The sequence below is a fragment of the Dipodomys spectabilis genome, unplaced genomic scaffold (assembly GCF_019054845.1).
Source record: "Dipodomys spectabilis isolate Male_0828 unplaced genomic scaffold, ASM1905484v1 ptg000773l, whole genome shotgun sequence".
In the NCBI taxonomy this organism is placed as follows: domain Eukaryota; kingdom Metazoa; phylum Chordata; class Mammalia; order Rodentia; family Heteromyidae; genus Dipodomys; species Dipodomys spectabilis.
The window spans coordinates 79,897-105,429 of record NW_024871450.1 but is presented as its reverse complement, the minus strand read 5'-3'; the positions used below and the strand labels follow the sequence as shown (position 1 = coordinate 105,429).

At 48.8% G+C, this 25,533-nt stretch overlaps 1 protein-coding gene across 1 annotated transcript; it reads right to left on the bottom strand.

Moving 5' to 3' along the window:
- Positions 1-1,150: 1,150 nt before the first annotated feature.
- Positions 1,151-24,823, bottom strand: Adgrg3 (adhesion G protein-coupled receptor G3). Its single transcript, XM_042672856.1, has 12 exons — positions 24,681-24,823; positions 22,734-22,884; positions 17,078-17,216; positions 8,103-8,249; positions 7,303-7,437; positions 6,642-6,681; positions 6,396-6,487; positions 6,150-6,262; positions 4,936-5,216; positions 4,581-4,674; positions 3,309-3,583; positions 1,151-2,000 (listed from the first exon to the last, which is right to left on the bottom strand). Exons 1-12 carry the CDS (start codon positions 24,760-24,762, stop codon positions 1,888-1,890), a joined length of 1,662 nt encoding a protein of 553 aa, XP_042528790.1. The 5' UTR covers positions 24,763-24,823; the 3' UTR covers positions 1,151-1,887.
- Between the last annotated feature and the right edge of the window lie 710 nt (positions 24,824-25,533).

Here is a 25,533-nt window from a genome sequence, read left to right as displayed (position 1 = left end):
GAGTCACTCATGTTGATCTTGCCTCTTACCTGTGCCAGGAAACAGCCACCAGCGTGTGGGTAGACAGCCTATTGAGTCTGCCTGGGAAAAACTACTGGAGTAGGAACAAGGTGTCAGATTCTTCTTTTTCCCAGAGAAGGAATCAGCAGCCCAGAAGGAATCAGCACCCCAGGGAAGCCCAGACTTGGCTTCAGTCCAGCCTGTGTTGGGCAGGTGTCTGGGACCCCTCCCCACCAGCCCAACATCCTTGGCGTATCTTTGTGTAAGTCAGGTGGATGAGGGGACAGTCAACTAATCCTGAATTGGTGCTGGACACAAATTTCCTTACCTTGTTCTCAAGATAAGGCAAGGACTTTAACGCCCAGTTTATGGAGAAGGAAGTGGGTCTCAGAAAGGTGGCTTACTCCTGAATAGCAGTCAGAATTGAAACCCTGCCCAGCAGGCCTGAGCAGATGTTTCTGGGATTACTTAGCTCTCCAACTTGGAGAGACTTTGGGGTAAGGGAGCCCTGAGACTTTCCATCTGAGAAACAGATGTCTGAGAAGATAGAACCACCCTCACCCACCCCAGTCTGTCCACAAGAAAAAACAACACCAGACTGCGGCTCAACGGACAGTGTTCACAGTCCAGATGTCCCTTCTGAGAACACAGTACTTGCATGAAGTGTGGCCTTCCTGTCTGTTGATGTGGGGGAGGGGAGAGGCCCCGGCCTTTGGGCTGGGGGGGGGGGGGAAGGGGTGGTGAAGAGGGCATGAGCACCCAGTTAGTGGGGGAAGCGGACTGGTAAGCCACAGCTTATCAAAGGATTTGATAAGGACTCTGACTCCCCATCTTGAGAGAGGCTGTGAGGGTGTGTGTGGTTAATGGGGTGGGGAGGGGGACAGGAAACTTTGGAGGCTGTGGACCCAGGGGAGGGGAGGGACATGGTGTATCTCTGCTGCCACCTGCCTGTGCAGACACAGAGGAGACTCCTCCTCTCCCTTCTCCTCTCCTCCTCTTCCCCATTGGCATTTCTGCTGCCTTTGGCTTCCAGCCTGTGACTGGAAAAGGAGGCCCAGCCACTGGAAATGACCTAACCCAGATGGATCCGGCCTGAGGTGCACGCCTTGACATGAGAGCCTGCCAGCCCGGGGCCAAACTCATGCACCCATCTGCTCAGCCAACAGGTATTTATTGAAATCTTTGTGCTGGTATTTGGTTGGGGTGGTAGTCGTGGTGAGGCAGGTGGTCCAGGAGCCCTGATGCTGGGGCCTCAGCTCACCCTTTCCTCACTTGCCCCTTGGCCCCACACACTGACCAGCCAGGAGAAGAGGGCTGGCCCAGGACCCCTGCTTCTGTCCACACCCCTGGCAGCCAGGGAGGGAGGGAGAGCTGGCTCCAAATAGCATTGGCACTGAGTGGTATTCTCAGAAACTCAGTTCCCCGGGCCACACTGGAGGGGCCACTGCCACTGGGGGTGGGGTCTTTTTGAGGGGGCAGGCAGAGATCTGAACAGACCACCCCAGAGCACACCTTCAGGCCACAACAAATCCAATGTCCCAGAGCATCATGGCCCCTGCTTGGCCCTGGCGTGGGAGCAAGTGATGGGGGAGTAAGGGGCACTGGGATCCTCTTGGGGCTCAAAGCCCCTCTTGCGACCAAAGTAAGGAGATCACAGGAGGAAGGCTGCTGTGCTTTGGAAATAGGACAGGTGGTAAATGTGACTTCAGAAACTTTAGCTTCTTGGACCCACAGACCTATCTGGATGGGGCCTTTGAAGCCATATGATCTAACCTGGACCTCATCTTCTCCCTCTCCAGGCATACTGTCCAGAGAAGGCTCAAAAGGAGGCAGGGAACTGCCCAAGGTCACACAGTAAATCAGAGTTGAGAGCTGGGCTGCAGCCTCCTATTCCTGAGACATGGAGTGGGCCTGGTCCAGGCGGGCGGTCCCAGAGGTTGAGGACACGGTGCTCTGAGTTGGGAAGTAGAGGACGGTGAACCAGCAAAAGATGAAGACACCTGTCATGGAGAGAGAGCTTCCGTGAGCCTGGGGCAGCCACAAGAAGGAGACACGCAAGAGCCCATGAAAAATATTTAGGCAAAAAAAATGCGCCTACTCCTTAGAGACAATCTTAGAAATGAGAAAAACAAATACACAAAAAAATCACCTTGAAATAAAATAGCTACATGTATCTAGAAAAGGCAAATTAAAGGCATTTCTAGACCCACAAAATAACCACTATCACTCTAGAGGGTTCTCACACTATCTTTCTATAAAAGATTACTACAGGGTGCATTTAGCAAGAAGAGGGAAGATGTGGAGTGGAGGAAATTAGAAGAGGCACAGAAATTGAGAAATACAAATTTTGTGTGTTTGAAGAGAATTTATAATTAAAAAAAATACTACACAGGGGCTGTGAATGTGGGTTAGTGGTAAAGTGCTAGCCTTGAGCAAATGAAGCTCAGGGACAATGCCCAGGCCCTGGGTTCAAGCCCCAGGATTGGCAAAAAAAACAAAAACAAAACAAAAAACCACCACTACACACAATAGTAAAAATATTGAGAAGAGTCCAATGGGAAGCTGAAATGTCCCACGGGTTCTGTTGTCTAAAGGAGGAAGAGAGAAACACTGAATAACTCAGACTCTGATGAAATGAAACTCAGCAAAGTGAGGTGTGTAGACTTAGATATTACCATAACTTACATGAGAATAATGATATTATATATGATTTCAAGATATGTTTCTCCCTGGCCCTTAACCTTTGTGATTTTTCTAAATGAGACAGCCTTAGATGGCCCCAAAGTAATAACTTCTATTGCTATTAATTTAGATCTCCTCTTCAGAAGGAAAGACCTAGCTGGGTTAAGCACCAGATACAACAGTCATTGCATTCCTTCTGGGAAGGCTCCCGAGACTGTGTGTCATGTGCCCATCAAGTCACCTGACCTTGCCCATATGACTGAATCACACAGTGCTCTGATTGGGCCAGAGATGGTCACCTGATAGGTCCTGGAGTGCTGAGGGAGCCATATTGGGTAGTCATTTGGGGCCATAATCTTCATGGGCAGACAGAATAATTCAAGAGTTTCTACAGATGGTAGCAGAGACAACATCCAACTCCAGAATGAAAGATAGGGGAAAGCATTGCTTTGGTTTGAGTGGCTTTACCTGACCCAGTTAACAGCCTCTCTTGCTGCCCTGGATCCTAAGAGAGCCCTGGGTATTTCAAATCAGTATTTTGGGATTGAGCTCATCCGAGTGGGATCCTGTTTCCTGTAACGCCTCCTCTCTCCCATCTCCTGGGACCTCTCTACTGGGAGCCTTACCTTGTAGAGAGTTGAAAAGGGCAAAGACATAGATGGTGGACAGGCCCAGGGGCGTGAGGATGGCCAGTCCCCAGGTCATGCCCACCAGGCTTGAGAGGCCCAGCACGGTGAGGACAGCCTTCCAGCTCTGCCCTGGTTCCTTGCCAGCTGTGACACTGGACAGACTGAAGATTTTCCAAGCCGCCAGGGCTAGCACCCCAGCGTTGAAGAGGAAGGTGATAAGGAAGTAGCTGTGGACGGTGACATAAAGGGCCACTTCTTTCTGGAACCAGCACCTGGAGGGGGTGGGTGGCCACTGTGACTCAGGGAGGTAACCCCTGCGCAGCAAGCTCCAGACATCTCCCCTGACTAACCTTTCATACCAAGGTGGTTCTTCCCACACCCCTGCTTTCCCACCCGGCCATCCTCGCCTGCTTTCCTGCTGGGTACAAGCCATCCACAGGTCTAGCCACCCTTGGTGTGAAAGGACCAAGTCAGCCCCAAAGGCCATTTTATTACTGAAAAAAACCCTGAACTAGCTGTCACCCTGTAAGTCAAACGGTTTGGCATAAACATCCCACCTTCTGCTCAACCTGAGGAACCCTCCTGGAGGAGCGCCAGGGCAGCTCTTCCATGGAAAGTGACTCCCCATCCCCTGTAGTCCCCCCAAGACACACATGCATTTAAGGCCCCAGGCTCCACCAGACCAGCCTAGTACAGAGCCCTGGCCCAGGGGTGGCTACCATGAGAATTCATCAGTGGGCATCCAGGTGGGCCCAGCTGCCCTGCTCCCTGGACTGCAGGAGACCTGAAGGGCATCTACTTCCCATTGTACAGATGGTGAGACTGAGGCTTGACAGGCTTGCCCAAGGTCCTACCCATGGTACCCAGCAGCAGGGCCTGGCTCCATCTAGGCTGCTCAGACTTGTGGGCAGGTGGTGCCTTGCACCAGGGCCCCTAAGTGACAGGCAGGTGGTTGAAATCCCAGTCTCTCCTTACCAAGCTGAGGTCTGGGCATGGGGCGTCACAGGAGGTAGGGGTGGCCCCAGCTAGAGAAAGGCATTCTGCCTCCTGGTTCAATCCCCTCTCCCTGCCCAGAGCCCCCTCTCCCATTTCATTTTTCTTTTCAGTTTACCCAGCTAGGCCACAGCCAGCAGGATGTGAGGATCCTGTCCGCCTGGACAAACTTACCCTCTCTTCCTAGGATTCCCTCCTTGCCAGCCTTGAGACATGAAGCTAGGGTCTGACAGCCCCCCCTCCCCACCACCCCCACTCCCCACCACCCCCTCTCACAGCTCCAGTGTGGTTCGGTTTTCCTGGTCACGGATGGTGTAAAGCCCATAGCTGTTGGCACTCCCAGTGCCAAGGACCACAAGGGCAGGCAGGCCTGGGTGTAAAAGGAAGAACACGTGACATTGTCTGGGCCCCCGTGGCATATGCCCCTCTGATCCTCTCCAGCCATCCAAGAGAACATTTCTCTGTCTCTCTGTCTCTGTCTCTCTGTCTCTGTCTCTCTCTCTCTCTCAGCAGTCTACCCTCTCCCTGAGCAGTCTACCCTCTCTGTCTACTCCCTGTCTACTCTCTGTCTGCTCCCTGAGCAATCTACCCTCTAGTTCCACCCCCCCCCCCCAACCCCTGCAGCTCCTACCCCAGCCTAGCAGGCCCAGCTTCAGGAAGTAGTGTCCAAAGTAAGTGTTGAACACCCGGATGGTGAGCAGGTAGAGGTGGAAGGCTTCTAGGCCCATCCAGGTGAACGTACAGAGTAGGAAATAATGAAAAATGGCAGCCCGGACCCAACAGGAAGCAGGGGAGCCTTGGGAGCCACTCCCCGAATTGACCAGGAAGGCTAGATTCAGGAGGAACAGGCTGCTGCTCAGGGCCACGTGGATCTTGGGGGCATCTTCTGACTTGAACCTTTGCAGGGAGAGCCTGAGGTGAGAAAGGGTAATTAGAGACACCAAGGAATGGCAGCTTCTGGGGGAGAGCCCAAGTCCAGCTACCTCACCATCTTGGATCCATCTTCACAATCCTGGCTCTTATCCCAATGGCCAGATTGTGCCATGCCAATGCCCCTTCCGATTTTCTGTACTAAGTTTTGCCCCATAGCAGGTAGTTAGAGAAAGGGACCACACACTGCAATTTTTTCAATCTCTGGTTAGTCTATAATTATTTTGGAATGAACTGTTCTTAAAGAAAGACCTCAGTTTGGGGGCTTTATTTCTGTCTGAGCATCTATGTCACCACCACATGCGTTGCGGAGCTCCTGATGCTCTGAATGGGGCTTTTATGGCATGGGTGATAGGAAATTGTGAGAGGCAGAGAAAATCAAGTCCTGGGGTGGGGTGGCTCGCTTGAACTCCTGGATCTAACCCTGCCTGAAGGCCTCACAACTTGGGTTTTTTAGTTATATGAACCATACAGGCTTTATTGTGATTATGTCAATGTAGGTTGAGTTTCTGCCACATGTAACTGAAATGACTGACAGGTGTCCACCCCTCTAGCCCTACTTTGTCATGGAGACTCAAGGACAGGAGGGCTGGGCGCTAGTGCCTCATGGTTGTAATCCTAGGGTGAGAGGCAAGGACCTCAGTTCAAAGCCAGCCTAGGCATGAAAAGTTTATGAGATTCTTATCTCCAATTAATCACCAGAACATCAGAAGTGGTACTGTGGCTCAAAGCGAGAGAGCACTGGCCTTGAGCAAAAGCACTCAGGAACAGCACCCAGGCAGGAGTTCAAGACCCACAATCAAAAAAGGGGGGGAGGAAAGGGGGTGTCAGAGACAGCCCATCAGGGCTCCTTTTACTCTAGCTTCTGTCTCCCTGGGGAAGGAGGGAGCTGTGGGTGGCACAGGGGTCACCCACCTCAGGATAACATAGAGAAGCATGGTGAAGGCCAGGAAGATCATGGAGACGCCACAGCCTGCTTGGGAGATGCGTGTGAGGACCTGCACGGTGGCCATATCCAAAACTGGCCTCTGTGGATGACCCCAAACCCAGTCTACATTAGTGAAAGGCTGGGCCCATCACCCCCAAAGGCTGTATGGGGCAGCCTCCTCAGGATACCGCAGGCCTTGAGGAGTCCTGAGGCAGAGCAGAGCAGGCAGTTACCAGCAGCAGGGCGAAGAAGGTCAGGTGGTCACAGCGGCAGACAGTCCCCTCAGCCCCCAGCTCCGTGGAGCAGCCCTTGGAGTTCCAGTCTCCTGTGGGACACACACACACACACACACACACACACACACACACACACACACACACACACACACACACGGGAGGTGAAGGGAGAGGCAGGGAACAAGACAAAGGGTTGGTGAGGCCTCCCACTCAGCTTACCCCAGAGGGTCATCCAGGCCCTACCTTTACTCCCATCCCAGAACACACAGGTAAGGATCATGTTCTGAAACCAGAGAGTTGGGGTCAAGAGAGGAAGGAGGGGGGTTCCCAAGAGTGTAGCCCACATATGCATTAGGTAGAAGGTGCTTGGGTGGTTTGCATGGGAAGACTGACTCAGGGCCTGAGCAATGTCCCTGAGTTTTGTTGCTTAGAGCTGGTGCTCTGCCACTTGAGCCACAGCCCCCCTTCTGGCTTTTTGTTGGTTCATTGGAGATAAGAACCTCATGGATTTTCCTACCTGGGCTGACTTCAAACTATGATCCTCAGGTCTCAGCCTCCTGAGTAGCTAGGATTACAGGTGTGAGCCACCAGCACCTGACTGACAGCATTGTTTGCGGGACCCTGGACTAGCATGTGAAGGGTGCAATCATGCTGAGCTGTGAGTGGGGGATGGCCTGTCTGCACATGGGCTCTTGGGGAGTGGTGGATGGGTGCCCACAGATGGGAGTGTGGGCCTGTGAGCACCAGAGCGGGAGGGGACACAGCTGCATGTGCACGCATGTTCCTGGTCACAGTGTGTATGTGGCCCTAATGGCTGCTCTTGGGTTCGGGGCTCCATGTTTGCTCTGAACTCATGTGAATGTGTGGGCTCATCATCCTGGCCAGCTCCAGGTAGAGGACTTACAGGGGGCTGACGCTGGTGTGAGAAGGTGATCTCCAGAGGCTCTGACAGTCCTGTGACGGGTGTGTGGCCCACACTCAAACCCACCACGTGACTGTTCAGCACACGACTACCATTGTCCAGGAGGAGCCGGGGGCCCTGTGAGGGAGACAGGGGAGGCCAGGCTGCAGGAGATGCTATGCCAGCCCATCCCGGAAGCTCCAGGACTTGGCCTGGAGGGGGACAGGGGACGTGAACCACCTGCTACTCTCTGTCATCTTGCTTGCACTGGCCTGGGTTCTATGGGCCAAATCACCTGTGCCAAGCCGTGCACCTGACAGCTCTCCATTGCTGAACTTCAGAGCTCCTCTGCCCTCTTAGCTGGAAGGGCACAGGCTAAGATTAGCCTAGAAGTAAGTACTAGGGGGCATCTCCAGGTGGGCGAGTATACTCATATCTGGGGATATACACATGTATCTGCTTATAGGTGGACAAACACCCACTTCTGGGTCCACACACCTGGCACACACCTGCAGAGTTGCATCTGAGCATCAGAGTTGCATGTTGTACACAAGGATTTGTGAATACCTGAACCCCATTCACTAGTGGGGGCACTGGAGTAGGGGGTGCCAGCATGAGTCTGGAGTCCATAAACTCTAGAGACCTGGCTGCATTAGAGATGCTAGGCGGGCATGGGGGTGGAGGGAGCACTCACTCCTTTCCTCCATTGATGCCCTGCAGTGAGGGCAGGCTGGGACCTGGGACCCCTGGAAAAGCTAGCATTGAACTTGGCATCTACCCAGAGTCTTCAGCAGACCTCCTACCTTGAAGACATCTCCCATGCTGATGTCCAGGACAGTTATGGCCAACCAGACCGTAGACCCATTGCTGGGCAGGACTGCAAAAAGGCTCTTGGGAAGGCGGACTCGGTCAGGGGGCTCATCCTCATCCTTGGCCACCTGCCTCGGAACCTATAACCACACACCCAGTGGATGTCATCTTACCCCAGCGATTCCAGCCTCCAACACTGGCCCTGCCACCACTGCAGGTTGGGAAGGGCATTGAAACAGATGAGTGGCCACAGGACCTGGGGACTGACAGCCCTGACAGGCTGGATGCCAGGGCTCAGACCAGCTCCTCTTCCCAGAGCCTGTGAAGAGGGGCTGAAGACTCCTGGTCAAGCATCATCTGTTGTCCCATGACAGACAGCATGAACACCTGCCAAGCCAAAAGCCAGTATGGAGACGCATCCATCCAGCTGGGTTGGCCAGTATGGGAAGCGGGCCATGGTCTTCCACCAACACACAGCCCTGCACCTACACACAGCTTGACAGTGACTGTGTCTGCTTCTGACTCATAGAGAAAACAAGGCCATCAGGAAGGGAATGCAGGAGGGGAGCAAGGGCAGAGGTGAAGGACACTGAAGTCATAAGATTGCATTCCTGTTTGCCCAGCACATTAAAAATAAATCTAAGAATGGTCAACATATTCAAAACTTCAGTGGCAATCACAAGGCGTGATTTTTTGTTTCCATTCTCTGAGTTCCTGGTGCCCTGGGGCTGCAGTGTGGTGGCCCCTGGTTCAGCCTCCAAAAACACCAAGGATCATTGGAACAGGGAAGGCAAGGGTGGAGGCTGATGGTGCTAATGTCTCTAAATCTCATGAAAAGGACAGGTGGGCCAGGCTCTGGGGGGATGGCAAGGCGGGATTCACACCTGTAATCCTAGCTACTCAGGAGGCTGAGATCTGAGGATTATGGTTTGAAGCCAGCCCCTTCAGGAAAAGTCTGTGAGACCCTTATCTCCAATTAACCACTGGAAGCAGAGCTGTGGCTCAAGTGGTAGAGTGTTAGTCTTGAGCACAAAAGCTCAGGAACAAAAGCCCAGGCCCTGAATTCAAGCCCCAGGACTGGACAGAATAAAAAGAACATGTTGGACAGAGACACAGGGGGCTGCTTGCAGATCACCAGGTACCGGATTGCAGAACAGCGGATCGCCAGGAACAGAGAAACCTACCAGCCGGGAGTCTCCAGGAGGATCCCACCCCACCCATCACTCTCCACTGGAGCGGAGAGGCTCCATCCCGCCAAAGCCGCCCGGCACCAGCAGCGCCACAAAGGGACCTGTCCGCAGACCACCCGCCCAATCGCGATCGCAACGACCCGGCGGGGGGCCGCCCAACCCAGCCCGCAACCACCCCAACTGAACTCGGACTGCAACAACAACTGACGGACTGCAACAACAACTGACGACCTACAGGGTGAGTACCCATCAGGGGACAGGGAATCCATCAAGGGAGACCAGAGCTGGAGGGAATCCCCAGACCCTGACCTAGACTCCCTACCCCAACACCCGGACCACAGGACCCACTAAAACTGGGAACTGTTCGAGAGCCCCACCAGCCGGTGGAGCACACTCTGCTGGCCAGGCCAGAGCAAGAGCGCCCCGGGAAGGGAGCTTAAATGCTCAAGCCAGGAACAGTGCCCCTGGGTCAAGACTACCAACAGTAGAAGAAATTTGAACTGTGTCCTCCAGGCTGCATAACCAAGGTGGTATACACATTAGCACAGGCCTAACGAGCGCGCTCCAGGCTGGGGCCGGAACCAGGCCAGGGGACCGGCGCCTGAACAAAGCAAAAAGGGTCAGAAGTGGGGCTGTGGCTCAAATGGTAGGGTGCCAGCCCTGAGCTGAAGAGCTGAGGGACAGCACCCAAACCTAGAGTTCAAGCCCACAACCAGCCCAAAACAAACAAACAAAAACACATCAGGAGCCCATAGCAGACTCCAGTATTTGGGAGAGTGCATCCAGAGCATCTGATCTTCCCAAGAGCACCCGCAGGAGCAAACACAAGCAGTCTAGGCTGCTCAACCCTTCCAAAGGCGGGAATTGCTACAGCAGAGAGCTGAGAATCCTAAGTGAATAGCAGCTGGAAATAGGCTCCCAACAGAATCCAGATCAGACACAGACTCTCTCTACCAATAGAGAATCAGCAACCAAGCAAAGACAGACACACCAAAACAAGATTGAAGAGCAGTCTCCTGAACCCCCATGCGAAAATCACAGAGAAAAATCACAAGGTTTACCACTACCCAGGACAGCAAGCTCACCTCAAAAGCCAGCAGCCACGCAGGGGAGAGCCCCAGTGGGAGCAAAGCAGGAATGGAAGACAAAAACTACATCCAAGGGTTGCTGGAGGCAATGACTCAAGAAATAAAGCGAGAAATGGATCAGAAATTGAAAGAGCACAAGGATGAACTATCAAAAGATATACAGGATATCAAACAAAAATTGGATGCAAAAATAGAAGCTGCACAAACCTCAGTAAGAAGTGAGATAAACGCCAAATTAGAGGTAATGCATACTGATATCACCTCATTGAGAGGTGAGACCAGTACTCTGAGAACCAACATTGAATCCATAAAGGGATCCATTTCCACCATGCAAACCACAATAGAAGCCACGGTCAACAGAGTGAATGAAATGGAAGGTAGAGTGTCAGATACAGAAGACAGAATACACCAACTGGACCAAAAAGTGACAGATATGGAAAAATCACTCAAATTAAACCAAAGGGAAATTCAAGAGCAAGCAGATAATGCTAAAAAATTTAACCTTCGCATAATCGGAGTGGACGAAGGTGAGGAATTCCAGAGCAAGGGAATGCAACACCTATTTAACAAGATAGTCAATGAAAATTTTCCCCACCTCAAAAACGACCATCTTAACTACATCACAAAAGCTTATCGAACACCCAACAAGCAAGATCCCAGGAGAAACACTTCTAGGCACATAATAGTAACAATGATGGATCTGAATAATAAGGAAACAATCCTGCATGCAGCAAAAATGAAGAAGGAGCTATACTACAACGGGAAAAAAATTAGAATCACTGCAGATCTCTCCACACAAACAATGAATGCAAGAAAAGCCTGGGAAAGCACCATACGAGCCCTGAGAGCCAATAACTGCCAACCCAGACTGATATACCCGGCAAAGCTAGCATTCACATTCGATGGAGAACTGAAAACTTTTAATAGCAAAGAAAAACTAAATGAATACATAAACATTAAGCCAGCATTACAAAGAATTCTAAGAGGGGGGACACAACCTGAAGAAAGCAACCAGGAACTGGGACCTGCCCCAAACAGGCATTACTCAAAGTCTAACTGAGCAAGCACAGGAGGAAAGGAAAGAAGAAAAACTTAGGAAAACGGAATGGCAGGGACAACAATGCATCTCTCTATACTTTCTCTTAATATAAATGGGCTGAATTCGCCAATTAAAAGAAAACGAACTGAGGACTGGATCAGAAAACAAGACCCATCCATCTGTTGCCTTCAGGAGACCCACCTCTCAGCCAAACATACAAACAAACTCAGAGTGAAGGGGTGGAAAAGGATCTACCAATCAAATTCCCCCAATAAGAAAGCAGGTGTAGCTATCCTGATATCTGACAAAATAAACTTTTCATTAAAATCAGTACAGAAAGACAAGGACGGACATTACATATTAATAAAGGGAACAATCCAAGAGGAGGATATAACCATCATCAACTTATATGCCCCAAATATCGGTGCACCCAGATATGTTAAACAAATGCTCTCAAACTTACAGAATAAAATAGATCCCAATACGATAATACTAGGAGACTTTAACACGCCACTCTCACCAAAGGACAGGTCTACCAACCAGAGGATTGGCAAAGAAGCTACCGAATTAAGTGAGGCCATACTTCAAGCGGAATTAACTGACATCTACCGAGTATTTCACCCTAAAACAACACAGTACACATTCTTCTCAGCAGCTCATGGAACTTTCTCCAAAATAGACCATATCATAGTTCATTCAAGGAACTTAAGCAAATACAAAGGGATCGACATAATCCCCTGTATCCTATCTGACCACAGTGGAATCAAGCTAGCTCTCAATAACAAAGCATACCGCAGAAATTTCTCTAATACATGGAAATTGAACAGCACACTCCTTAACAAGGCCTGGGTAACAGAAGAGATCAGAGAAGAAATAAAGCATTTCCTAGAACTCAATGAAAATGAAAACACCTCACAAAGAAACTTGTGGGACACAGCAAAAGCAGTCCTGAGGGGCAAATTTATTGCCCTCAGTGCCCACATCAAGAGAATGGAGACAGACCAAGTAAATAATCTCATGTTGCAACTAAAACAGCTAGAAAAACAAGAAAAAATGGGACCTAAAGCTACTAGACGAAGCCAGATAACCAAACTGAGAGCAGAGATTAACCAATTAGAAAATCAGAAAACCATAACCAAAATAAACCAAACAAAAAGCTGGTTCTTTGAAAAAATAAACAAAATTGATGGCCCGTTGGCAAGATTAATTAAAAAAAGAAGAGAGGAAATCCATATTAATAGGATTAGGGATGCCACGGGAAACATCACAACACGTACCCAAGATATCCAAACAATTCTAACAGACTACTTTCAAAAGCTATACTCTCTAAAGGAAGAAAATCTGGCGGAAATGGATGCATTTTTAGAGAAATACAAGTTACCCAAACTGAGCAAAGAAGAAGTTAACCAATTAAATAAGCCAATATCCTATAATGAGATACAGGAAGCTATCAAAAGTCTTCCAACAAAAAAAAGCCCAGGACCAGATGGATTCACAGCAGAATTCTATAAGACCTTTAAAGAAGAACTAATACCCATACTCCTCAAGCTCTTCAGAGAAACAGAGAAGGAGGGAGCTATCCCAAACTCATTCTACGAAGCCAATATCACACTCATCCCCAAACCAGGCAAAGACCCAACCAAAAAGGAGAATTACAGGCCAATCTCCTTGATGAACACAGATGCAAAGATCCTTAACAAGATTCTAGCTAACAGAATCCAGAAACACATAAAAAAAATAATACACTATGATCAGGTAGGCTTCATCCCAGAGACACAGGGATGGTTTAACATACGTAAGTCAATAAATGTAATCCAGCATATCAACAGAGCCAAGGTCAAGAATCACATGATTATCGCCACAGATGCAGAAAAGGCCTTTGATAAAATTCAACATTCATTCATGCTAAAAGCTCTGGAGAAAATAGGAATAGAAGGAACATTTCTAAAAACAATAAAAGCCATTTATGACAGACCAATAGCCAATATTATACTTAATGGGGAAAAGCTACAACCAATCCTCCTAAAAACAGGAACAAGGCAAGGATGTCCACTGTCTCCACTCCTCTTCAACATAGTCCTAGAACCCTTAGCCAGGGCAATAAGGCAAGAAAAAGACATTAAAGGGATCCGCATAGGGAAAGAAGAAGTGAAACTATCCCTTTTTGCAGACGACATGATACTATACCTCCACGATCCCAAAAACTCCATCCCCAAACTTTTAGAAATCATAAGTCACTTCGGCAAAATAGCAGGATACAAAATAAACCCACAAAAATCAGTTGCCTTCCTATACACTGATAACGCACAGGAAGAGAGGGAAATAAAGGGAGCAACCCCATTCACAATAACCTCCCAAAAAATAAAATATTTAGGAATTAACCTAACCAAAGATGTAAAAGAACTATTTAATGAGAACTATAAAAAGTTAAAGAAAGAAATTGCAGAAGACACTAGGAAATGGAAAGACCTCCCATGCTCCTGGATAGGCCGACTTAATATAGTAAAGATGGTGATACTTCCAAAATTAATATACAAATTCAATGCAATTCCTATTAAAATCCCAATGACGTACATCACTGAAATACAGAAAACAGTCCAAAAATTTATATGGAACAACAAAAGACCTAGAATAGCCAAAACAATTCTAGGGGATAAAGACAATATGGGAGGGCTATCCATGCCGAACTTCAAACTCTACTACAGAGCTATAATCACAAAGACAGCATGGTACTGGCACAAAAACAGACCCGAAGACCAATGGAACAGAATAGAAGATCCAGATATAAATCCACAGGCCTACAGCCAGCTGATATTCGACAAAGGAGCCAAAGACATACAATGGAAGAAACACAGCCTCTTCAACCGCTGGTGCTGGGAAAACTGGGCAGCCACATGCAGAAAACTAAAAGTGGACCCCAGCCTATCACCATGCACCAACATCAACTCAAAATGGATTAAAGACCTTAACATTAAACCTGAATCTCTGAAACTACTGCAGGACAGAGTAGGAGAGACACTTGAACTAATAGGCACAGGAAGGAACTTCCTGAACAGAGTCCCAGGGTCACAACAAGTTGGAGAGAGACTCGACAAATGGGACTACCTTAAAATAAAAAGCTTCTGCACAGCTAAATCTATCGCAACTAAGCTAGAAAGACAACCAACTAATTGGGAAAAAATATTTACCAGCAATATATCAGACAAGGGGTTAACATCCTGTATATACAGGGAACTCAAGAAACTAATCCCTCCCAAACCTAACAAACCAATTACTAAATGGGCAAGGGAACTAAAGAGGGACTTCTCAAATGAAGAAATAAAAATGGCAAAGAAACACATGAGGAAATGTTCATCATCCCTGGTGGTGAAGGAAATGCAAATAAAGACAACCCTGAGATACCACCTTACCCCAGTCAGAATGTCCCACATCCACAAATCAGCCAACGACAAATGCTGGAGGGGATGTGGAGAAAGAGGAACCCTATTACACTGCTGGTGGGAATGTACACTTATACAACCACTTTGGAAAGCAGTCTGGAGGGTCCTTAGAAAGCTAAAGATTGACCTCCCTTACGACCCAGTCATACCACTTCTAGGCATCTACCCTGAACAACAGGAACCAATATACAAGGACACGTGCACCTCCATGTTTATTGCAGCACTGTTCGCAATAGCTAGGATATGGAAACAACCTAGGTGCCCCACCACAGATGAATGGATCCAAAAATTGTGGTATCTATACACAATGGAATATTATGCAGCCATTAGAAATGACAAAATAATGGCATTTGCAGGGAAATGGATGGAGCTAGAAGGAATCATGTTGAGCGAGGTAAGCCAAGAACGAAGAGACAAACGGTACATGGTCTCCCTCATAAGTGGATGCTAAATCCAAAAGGTTAGTGATACGACAAAACTAACAGGACTTAAGAAACAAAGAACTCCCGCTCATCTGGTTGAACCACTACTAAATATCCTCATGCTGCTGATCACAAATATGGTATATAACATGTGAACACTGTTATATATTACAGACTGTGGTAGACAATTTGCTCCAGGGAAGTTAGAATGAACTTGTGACTTTGAAATTATGTAATCATTTAATCACAATCAAAAAAAAAAAAAAAGAACCTCGGGGAAGGGAGGGAGGGAGGGGATGGTAGGGGGAAAACAATGGAGGGGGTAACAATGTTCAAGAGGAAGTGTACTCATAACCTCACTCATGTAACTGTGACCCTCTGTATAGTAGCTTTACAATAAAAAAATAAAATAAAAAAAAAAAAAAATCAGTGACACACAATAAATTAAATTTAAAGAAAACATACTCATGTAACTGTAACCCCTCCTCTGTACAGTATTCTCACAATAAAAAACTTATTAAAAAAAATCATAAAAAAAAAAAAGAACATGTTGGGAGATTCTGAGGTCCATGTGCACCCCACACTCAGCAGCTTGGGTAACATAATGAAGGATTGGAGAAGACCCCCTCAGCTTACCACTCCCCCTCTCCAGATGGAAGAAACCCCTGATGACGAGCAGCTTGCCTGCTGCCTGGGCCTTTACCTTCCCCTCACTGGGAACTGCTACTGAGCCCTCCTCACTCCAAGAATTCCCCAGGTTTTATCTCATTTATTTCTCCCTAGGGCCATAAACACCTTCATCACTTTACAGATGAAGAAACAGACACTTGGAAAGGTAATTTGCTACCAGGTGCTGTGGTGCCTGCCTTTAATCCTAGCTACTCAGGCCGGGCGCTGGTGGCTCACGCCTATAATCCTAGCTACTCAGGAGGCTGAGATTTGAGGATCACGGTTCAAAGCCAGCCCGGGCAGGAGAGACCATGAGACTCTTATCTCCAATAAAACCACCAGAAAAAAAACCGGAAGTGGCGCTGTAGCTCAAGTGGTGGAGCGCTCGCCTTGAGCTGAAGAGCTGAGGGACAGCGCCCAAGCCTAGAGTTCAAGCCCCACGACCAACCAAAAAAAAAAAAAATCCTAGCTACTCAGGAGGCAGAGAGCAGGAGGATCCCAGTTTGAGGCCAGCCATGACAAAAAGTTAACAAGATATCTTGACAAATAAGCTGGGTATGATGATTTACACCTGTGATCCTAAGTAGGTGGAAGGCTGAGGTAGGAGGATCTCCGTTTGAGGCCAGTGGGGTATGGGAGGGGAGATATCTGAAGACAGGACATAAGCAGTGATCCTGAACTTAACACCCCCCCCACACACACATGGTAATTTTAATTTGCTCATGATTTGCACTTAGACCAGAATAAATCAGAGTCCTCCCCCGCAGCCCTCGAGTGCTGGCTCCAGATATGCCTGGGAGAAAACTCCCAGGCATTTTGGACTTGGAGGAGGCTGAGGACTCCTCTTCCAGATGTGAGCTGTGGGGTTCAGAGAGGGAGAGGAAGTATTGCAGGAAGTTCTGCAGGCAGTGGTGGGAGGCCCATGCTCAGAGCCCAGGTCCCCAGCCTCCACCCCAGCCCCCAGCCCCAGCATCGTGCAAAGCTCTCCAGAAGGGACCCGCCAGAGCTAAGCTCTGCTGGCTTTCTCTGGTGGCTGAAATGCAGGCCAAGGATAATAGAGTCCCAGCCAGCCAGCTGAGGGGTCTGGGGGCCTCCTCTGCTGACTGGGGGGTCTTCTTACCTGAGAGGACTTGTGAGAGAAAAGCAGGTCTTCTGAGACATCAGTGCTGACATTCTGGACCAAAGCCTTCACAAAAGGCATATCCACTGTCCCCACAATATTCTTCTCCAGAAGGTAGGACTCGTAGCGCAGCCAGTACCTGCAAAGGGTCAGGGGTCAGCGGAGTGAAGTTCTTGCAGGCTGAGTTGCCCATTCATCCGATTCTTGGATGACAGCTGCTCACTCAGAATATCAAAGACTCGATGGGTGCTGGTGGCTAATCCTAGCTACTCAGGAGGCTGAGATCTAGGATTTCAGTTCAAAGCCAGCTCAGGCAGGAAAGATCATGAGACTCTTACCTCCAATTAACTACCAGAAAACCAGAAGTAGAGTTGTGGCTTAAAGTGGTAGGGTGCAAGCCTAAGAGCTCAGCAACAGAGCCTAGGCCCTGAGTTCAAACCCCACAAGCTACAAAAAAAAAAAAAAAAAAGGAAAAAACAGAGAGAGAATATCAAAGGCTCTGGGATTACCAGGGAGGAGAAGGATGGCTTGGGAACAGCCAGTCTGGCCTTGGGGAATTTCAACTATGGCTTCCACAAGAGTTTTGTACATTCGTCCCTTATGGTAAATACCTAAAACATTACATTTACCATTGTAGCCATAAGTGTCTTCACATGTTGCGCACCACCACCACTATCTAGGTCCAGGATGTTTTCTTCCCCACAAATGCAAACCCCATGCTCATGAAGCAGCTACCCCTGCAGTCTGTCAATCTGCTAGATGTCTCTGTACGTTTGCCCATTCTGAATATCTCATGCATGAGGAATCATACACTATATGGCCTTTCATATCCAGCTTCTTTCACCCAGAAGAGTGTTTTCAAAGCTCATCTGTTAAAGCACCCGTTGTCGTGTGTGTGTGTGTGTGTGTGTGTGTGTGTGTGTGTGTGTGTGTGTATGTGTGTGTGCGCGCGCGCGTGCACGCACGTGCGTGTATGTTTCTGCCAGGGCTAAGGATAGAACTCAGGGCCTGGGCACTGTCCCTTAGCTTTCATTTTGCTCAAGGCTGGCACTCTACTGCTTGAGCCACAGCTCCACTTCTGAATTTTGGGTAATTCATTGAAGAATAGCGTTCACAGATTTTACTTCCCAGGCTGGCTTGGAACTGCAATCCTCAACTCTCAGCCTCCTGAGTAGCTAGGCTTACAAGCTCTTGGCCTGAGTTTAGATTCTTCTCCCTGCCCTCCATTTCCTGGAATTCATTTTGATAAATATTTTAAATGATCAGAGACACAGAGGCTTTGGGCCTTCGGGTTCCTCCCCTAAGACTGGGTTTAGATTCTTGAGCTGCCAAACTGTTTTCAGTAATGGCCACATCAGTTTCGGTTCCTCCCACCCTACTGACTCACCCTCTCTGTTTTATTTTCTCTGTTTTATTATTTATGATAGCCACCCTTACAGGTGAGAAGTGATTTTCTATGGAGTTTTTCATTGCATTTCCTTAATGACCAATGATATCGAATATCTTTTCATGGACTTGGTGGCCTTGTATATATTATTTGATTAACCTCTCAGAACATATCAGCACAGTTATTGAGTGCTGTATACTAGGAACTCTGCCTTTGTACCAGTACTGGGGCTTGAACTCAAGGCCTCACTCTCATGGGTTTTTTTCTCAAGCCTTGTATTCTACCCTATGAGCCACAGAGCCGTTTCGGGAGCTCTGCTTTTGAAGCTGAGCTGTGTAGGAATGGACTGGTTGGGAACCCATTGGAAGCAGGAAACAAAGCCAGTGGCTCTCTCCATGGTGCTGAAACCTCACTGCCCTCTGGCCTCCTTGTCCCAGGCTGCTACCTTACCCTTGCAGGTAATCCTGACTGGATGAGGGCCAAAGTAGCAAAGGAGAGAAGGGGAAGTACACCTGGACTAAGGCTATTGGAAAGGAGCAGCTGTAGAGGCAAAGGGTGCTTTTTACTTGCAGCAATAAGGATCAAACCTAGGACCTTGTGCATGTCAGGTAAGGCCTACCATGGAGATATACCTCTAGCCTCTTGTCGTGTGTGTGTGTGTGTGTGTGTGTGTGTGTGTGTGTGTGTGTGTGTGTGTACATACTGGGGCTTGAACTCAGGGACAGAGCACTCTCTTTTAGCTTTTTCACTCCTGAACTAAGATTATAGGCATGAGCCATCAGTGCCCACCTCCCTGGACATTTTTGAACAGTCAAATTAAGGAAAAAGAAAAGAAATCCCAAAAGGACTACAGAAAATGCATTGTCAAGGGGTTGGGAATGTGGCTTAGTGGTAGAATGCTTGCCTAGCATGCATGAAGCCCTGGGTTCTATTCCTCAGCACCACATTAAAAAAAAAAAAGCCAGAAGTGGTACTATGGCTCACATGGTAGAGTGCTAGCCTTGAGCAAAAGAAGTTCAGGGACAGTGCTCAGGCCTTGAGTACAAGCTCCAAGACTGGCCAAAAAAGAACAAGAAAAAGAAAAGAAAAATAAAACGCATTGTCAAATGGAGAGCAAGTTGTGTAAATACCCAAATATATATAAACATGCTGGGTGGAGAGAATCTAAACAAACCACGCAGCCAGAATTGGATTGTCCCAATCCATTGCCTATTGAGCCTAGCTTTTATTTGCCTTCAATTATCTAGTCAAAGCAATAATGTGATTTTTTTTTTAGATCATGGGTCCTGAACTCTGGGCCTAGGCGCTGTCCCTCAGCTCTTCAGCTCAAGGCTAGTGCTCTACCACTTGAGCCACAGTGCCACTTCTGGCTTTTTCTGCTTATGTGGTACTGAGGAATCAAACCCAGGGACTCATGCATGTGAGGTAAGCACTCTACCACTGAGCCAACTTCCCAGCCCCAATAATGTAATTTTTATTGTTGCCAAGTAAGATAACAAACAGTGAACAGAAGACGTGTATTTTTTTCCTACTTCATGCACTTGAAAATATGCCTGATAGGTGTGCTGTGGCAGGCTTATAATTCCAGCACTAAGGAGACAGAAGCAGGAAGATTTAGCATTCGAAGGCAGCCCGAGTTACACAGTCATATTTGTGTGTGTTTGTAAAACAACCCAATTCACTTGCCTGAGGAAATACTGCCTCATCTGGTCCTCAGGTCTAGATAATCCTTACAATTTTCTCTTGTCTTGGCACCTATGTTGTTTGTTTTTTTGAGGCAAGGTTTCACTTATGCAGCCCAGGCTGACCTCAAACACTCCATCCTCCTGTCTCTGGGATTACAGGCATAGGCCATGACAAGCACCACATACGTCTTCCTAAATCATTTTAAGGACTTGCTACTTCCTGTTTCCTGGATAGGATTCAACAATGGGCTGGACTACGGGTGCTTCATAGAGCAGTGACATTAGCAAGGTCTCAGAACTTGCTTTACCTGGTAAAGCCCCAGGAAAACGCTGGCAGGATACAGTTGGCTCTACCAGATGACAGTCAGCCATTTACTTGAAAATTGGTAAGGACGAACAAACACTAACCATGGAATCAGCATACCAATTGCCAGAGTCTGGGCGGATTTGTGGAACAATCCCCCCCATCCGATTCATTGTTTCATCTTACCATCACCCAGACTCCTTCTCTAAGCTGCACCCCACCGCAGGAGCACCCCACATTCAGTCTCTGTAGCAGCATTAGCCCTGAGACTTCCCCAGGGATGGGGTTTCCCTCTTTGTGACTCTTCAATGAATGCACCCCAAGGCACTTCAACAGTTCAAGGGTGACCATCCACCCAAAACACTAGATAGCCCAATGGAAGATTAGTATGAATAGCAATAATAATAAAGGTGAAATTAGACATTTACAGCTTGGCATGCTTGTAATCCTAGCTACTCGGGAGGTTGGGATCTAAGGATCAAGGTTCAAAGCCAGCCTAAGCAGGAAGTCTGAGGGATTTTTATCTCCAATGAACCACCAAAAAGTCTGAAGTGGAGCTGTGGCTCACAGTGGTAGAGCATAAGCCTTGAGCAAAAAAGCTCAAGGACAGTGCCTAGGCCCTGAGTTCAAGCCTCAGGACTGACACCCAGAAGAAAAAAAATAGATATTTACCTATTGTAATTGTTAACCCAAGTAGAAGAGCTAAAATTCTACTCCTACAGAAGGAAACTTAGGAGAAAAATCTGGGTCATCTGCTCTAGGTAAGTGCTTCTTTGATATGATATTAAACACACACATATGAATTTAAATTGGGCTGCCTCAAAACTAAATGCTTTTGATCTTCAGGAGATAGGGTTTAGAAAGTGGAGAAAAAGACAAATATTTGCAAATTGTAATCTGATAAAGGACATGTTCATACTCAATAATAAGAAGACAAAGTCTTAAGGAGAACAAAGAAACCAATTTTAGAAGAAGAAAAAAAGACAAGAGAAAGGTTTCAATAGTATTTCACCAAAGAAAGGTTGCAAGTGGTTCCTGAAGGGATGCATGGTAGCTTCATTATGTATTTATGAGATGCAAATTAAAGCCAGAGCCAGAGCACCCTGCACACTCAATGTAACTGCAGAGATTGCGATATTGCAAGTGTGCGTTGAAAGGGACCCTCCTTCCATTCTTCATGAGAGAGCAAATAGCAGCCTTTCAGGAAGCTAGCCACATAAACCATACAGCTTGGCAATTTCTTTCCTGCAGATCTACTCCAAAGAAATGAAAACACACCCCCAAGGACTTGGATTTCAGTGTCGTTATCAACATTATCCATTAGTGTCTAGCAGTGGAATGGATTCAAACATCCATCCATTGGCAAATGAACGAGCACAATGTAATACACACAGGGAAATATTACATGCTAAAACAGGAGTAACACTGGGTGCGGGTGGCTCATGCCTGTAATCCTAGTTGCTCAGGAGGCTGAGAATCTTGGTTCAAAGCCAGCCCAGGCAGGAAAGTCCATGAGACTCTTATCTCCAATTAAGCACCAGAAAAGAGGGAAGTGGTGCTATGGCTCAAAGTGATACAGTGCCAGCCTTGAGCAGAAAAAGTTCAGGACAGCATCTAGGCCCTGAATTCAAGCCCCAGGACCGATAAAGAAAAAATAAAAAATAAAGGAAAAGTATTGATTTTAGCTCATGGTTTCAGAGGTTTTAGTCAATGATTGGTTCTGTTGTTTCTGAGTCATGGAGAGACAAGGCATCGTGGCGATAACTTGCGGTAGATCAAAGCTGATCACTTTGCCACAGCTAAGAAGCAGAGATAAATAGGAAGGGCCAGGAACAAGACACATCCCTCAAAGACAGGCTCTCATCTGCCACTTCCTCCATTCAAACCCCACCTCCCACAGCTCCACTGCCTCCCAGTAGCCTCTACAGTCTTTTCTTTGCAGGATAAAGGGAAAATCCACCCAACTACTGTGGCAAACTATTTGGTAAGTTTGTCATATGCCTCTCCAATGACTCATTGATTCTCTATCTTACAGAAATACTTATGTGCACTAAAAGAATACATTCATAGCAGATCTTATGTGCACTAAAAGAATTCATGCATAGCAGATCAGGTAAGGCACCTCAGGTCTCATGAAAGAGGCAGAGATAAGAGGATCACGATTGGAGGCTACCTCCGTGAGATCTTATTTGTCCGTGTCCCATGGGTAAGTTGGACCTCTGGCTACCAGGGACAGGGCAAGGTTTTCTGGGTTCTCCCTCCCCAATCAGAAGGCCTCACCTCTGCAGATTTTCCACGTTACAGGGGTCGCTTCCGGACTGACTGCATTTGGTGAAGCAGTTAGAAATGTCCTTCACAGAGAAGGGGTCATACTGGTACCCCTTGGTGAGCAGGCAGGAGTCTCTGCGCTGTTCATGGGTCTTCTCTTCCCCTAGGGAGGGTGCAGAGCATGGATAGGAGCCATGAAAGGAGCGACGAGCTCAGGGGAAGGCTGGTGGTACAGATCGATCCCAGCTGCTTCCAGCCACACGCATTGCCCATCGAGGCAGGACTCAAACCCCACCTTCCACCCCCACCCCAAACCTTGGTTTCTCAGGTGAAAGAAGGCACTTCTCTGTGGGGAAAACAGGGCCTATGATTCTGTAGATAAAAGGTTTCCTATGTTAGTGCTCAGTAGAAGGTTCCACAGCCAGGCTGTTCACACCTGTAATCCCAGCTTCTGTGGTGCCAGATGTAACAAGATTGTAATCCAAGCAGGCCTGGGCAAAGAGCTAAAACCCTATCTAAAGATTAAACTAAAAAGCTGGGCCACTGGTTGTTCACACCTGTAATCCTAGCTACTCAGGAGGCTGAGATCTGAGGACTGCAGTTTGAAACCAGCTTAGTCAGAAAAGTCAAGTCCGTGAGACTTTTATCTCTAATAAACTACTCAGAAAAGACTGGAAGTGGTTGGGGCTGGGAAGGTGGCTCAGTGGTAGAGCGCTTGCCTTGCATGCCTGAGGCCCTGGGTTTGATTCCTCAGCACCACATAAGCAAAAAGAAAAAAGCCGGAAGTGGCGCTGTGGCTCAAGTGGTAGAGCGCTAGCCTTGAGCTGAAGAACTGAGGGACAGCGCCCAGGCCCAGAGTTCAGGTCCCACGACCGGACCCCCCCCCCCCCCCAAAAAAAAAAGACTGGAAGTGGTGCTGTGGCTCAAGTGGTAAAGTGCTAGCTTTGAGCAAAAGAAGCTCAGGGACAGCGCCCAGACCCTGAGTTCAAGCCCCAGGAACAGAAAAAACAAACAAACAAACAAAAAACAAAACACCAAAACCATGAAAAACTAAAGCAAAAAAAGCTGGGGAATTGGCTCAAGTAGCAGAATGCTTGCCTAGCAAACATAGGGCCCTGAATTCAAATCCCAGTAAGGCTCAGTCTGTCAGTGCTGTTGCTCCTTTACTGCCTCCTCCAGGGAATCTGCCTCACTTTTCACCTCTGCTCCATATCCATCACACTGGCTCCTGGGTTCTGTGTTGTTTTTTGTGACCCTCACAGCCACCTCCTAGGGAAAGCAGAGACCACATGGAACTATAGCTGCTAGACCACCATGACCCAGGCAAGGCCACCAGTTCCCATACTATACCAGCATTCTGGAGGCACCCATGGGTGCTGAGTTGGGGGCCTGAGGGGGTAGCAGAGCTAGGAGAAGGGCTCAGAGCTGGCCAGGTGGGGTGAGGTGGGGTGAATGGGACAGGGGAGAAGCCAGACCAAGGCCAAGCCCTTCAGCTGCCCCTGGGACCTCTAGATCCCCAAGGGGTGGGGGGAGGGAGGGGAACGGGAGCCTGGCTCTGTCACTGTAGACTGTGGGGTCATCACTGAGGGAGTGACAGGGGGAGAGGGAGGGGTGGGGATGAGGCAGGTGCAAGCCCTGCCTGGCCTCATTTCCAGAGGCCCCCAACTCTGCCCCCAGGGGCCCAAAAGCCAGCTAAAAAGCTTGTCAGGCCTATGTCTCAGAGTCGGGCCACAGGGAGCCTTGGGCCAGGGTATCATGGAGCTGCCTCTGTCTTCCCCATCCATAAAACACTGCCAAGGGGCCAAGGGACCCTGGACTGGCCCTAAGGGACAGACCTCTTGTAGGACGACACCCTGACTCCTTATCTCCTGCTTCTGTCCCTGGCTCTCTGCCCAGTCCCGGGCCCCTTGGCAGGACAGGGTCTCTTGGGTAAGGCAGGGATGGCAAGGAGCAACTCACCTGAGGCCAGCAGCAGCAGCAGAAGCAGGGCTCCCAGGCCCCTGAGGGTCACCATTTGTGGCTGGCCCAGCCCTGTGGCCATCTGGTTCTCTGGTCCCAAGCTCTGACTGTTCTACTGGCCTGCCTTATGCCTCCACCCCCCCCCCCCACCACTTCCTGCGGCCTCTTCCTCCCCCTTCCTGCCCAATGGCGCCATCGGATGGTGATGAAAGGCAGGTGTGGGGAACTGGGCGAGGCTCCACCTTCAGAGAAAGCTGGGCTGGACCCACCGGAGAGGGAGGGGGAGCTCCCGTGGCCCTGCAGGGTGGGCACAGGACAGCCTTGGGGACCAGGCTTTAAGGACAAAGTGATGAGGACTCTGAGCCCCACTCCAGCCTCTGTGCACAGTCCCGGACCCCCTCGAGCTGGGTGGAGATGAGAAGAGACCTGACAGAGCTGGGCCATGGGGGACAGGTCAACAACTCTGGTGGTGCCTTGAATTAAAGAGAGCAACAGGTACCCCACCCCTGCAGGGGGCCCGGGAGGACAGAAGGACTGACTTCTGGGACACTGAGCCTCTCCCACAGGATGGGATGACAGGAAAGACAGAAGGCAGGAAGGTGAGGGGACAGGAGCGTGGGCCCTGGGAGTGGTCAGGTCTGAGCAGCTTCCTGGCTAAGTGACCCTGTATGATCTGTCGCAGAATCTCTCATGGTGTGTGGAGACGCCAGGGGAGTGGGGGACATTGTCCCAGTATCATTTGATGCTAATCAGTACTGTGAAATTATGTCACCCTTCCCCAGACATGGCGGGAAGTGAGGGCAGCAAACATAGGAGGGGAGGGAGAGGGCGGCTGCTGGGGCTCCAACTCTGC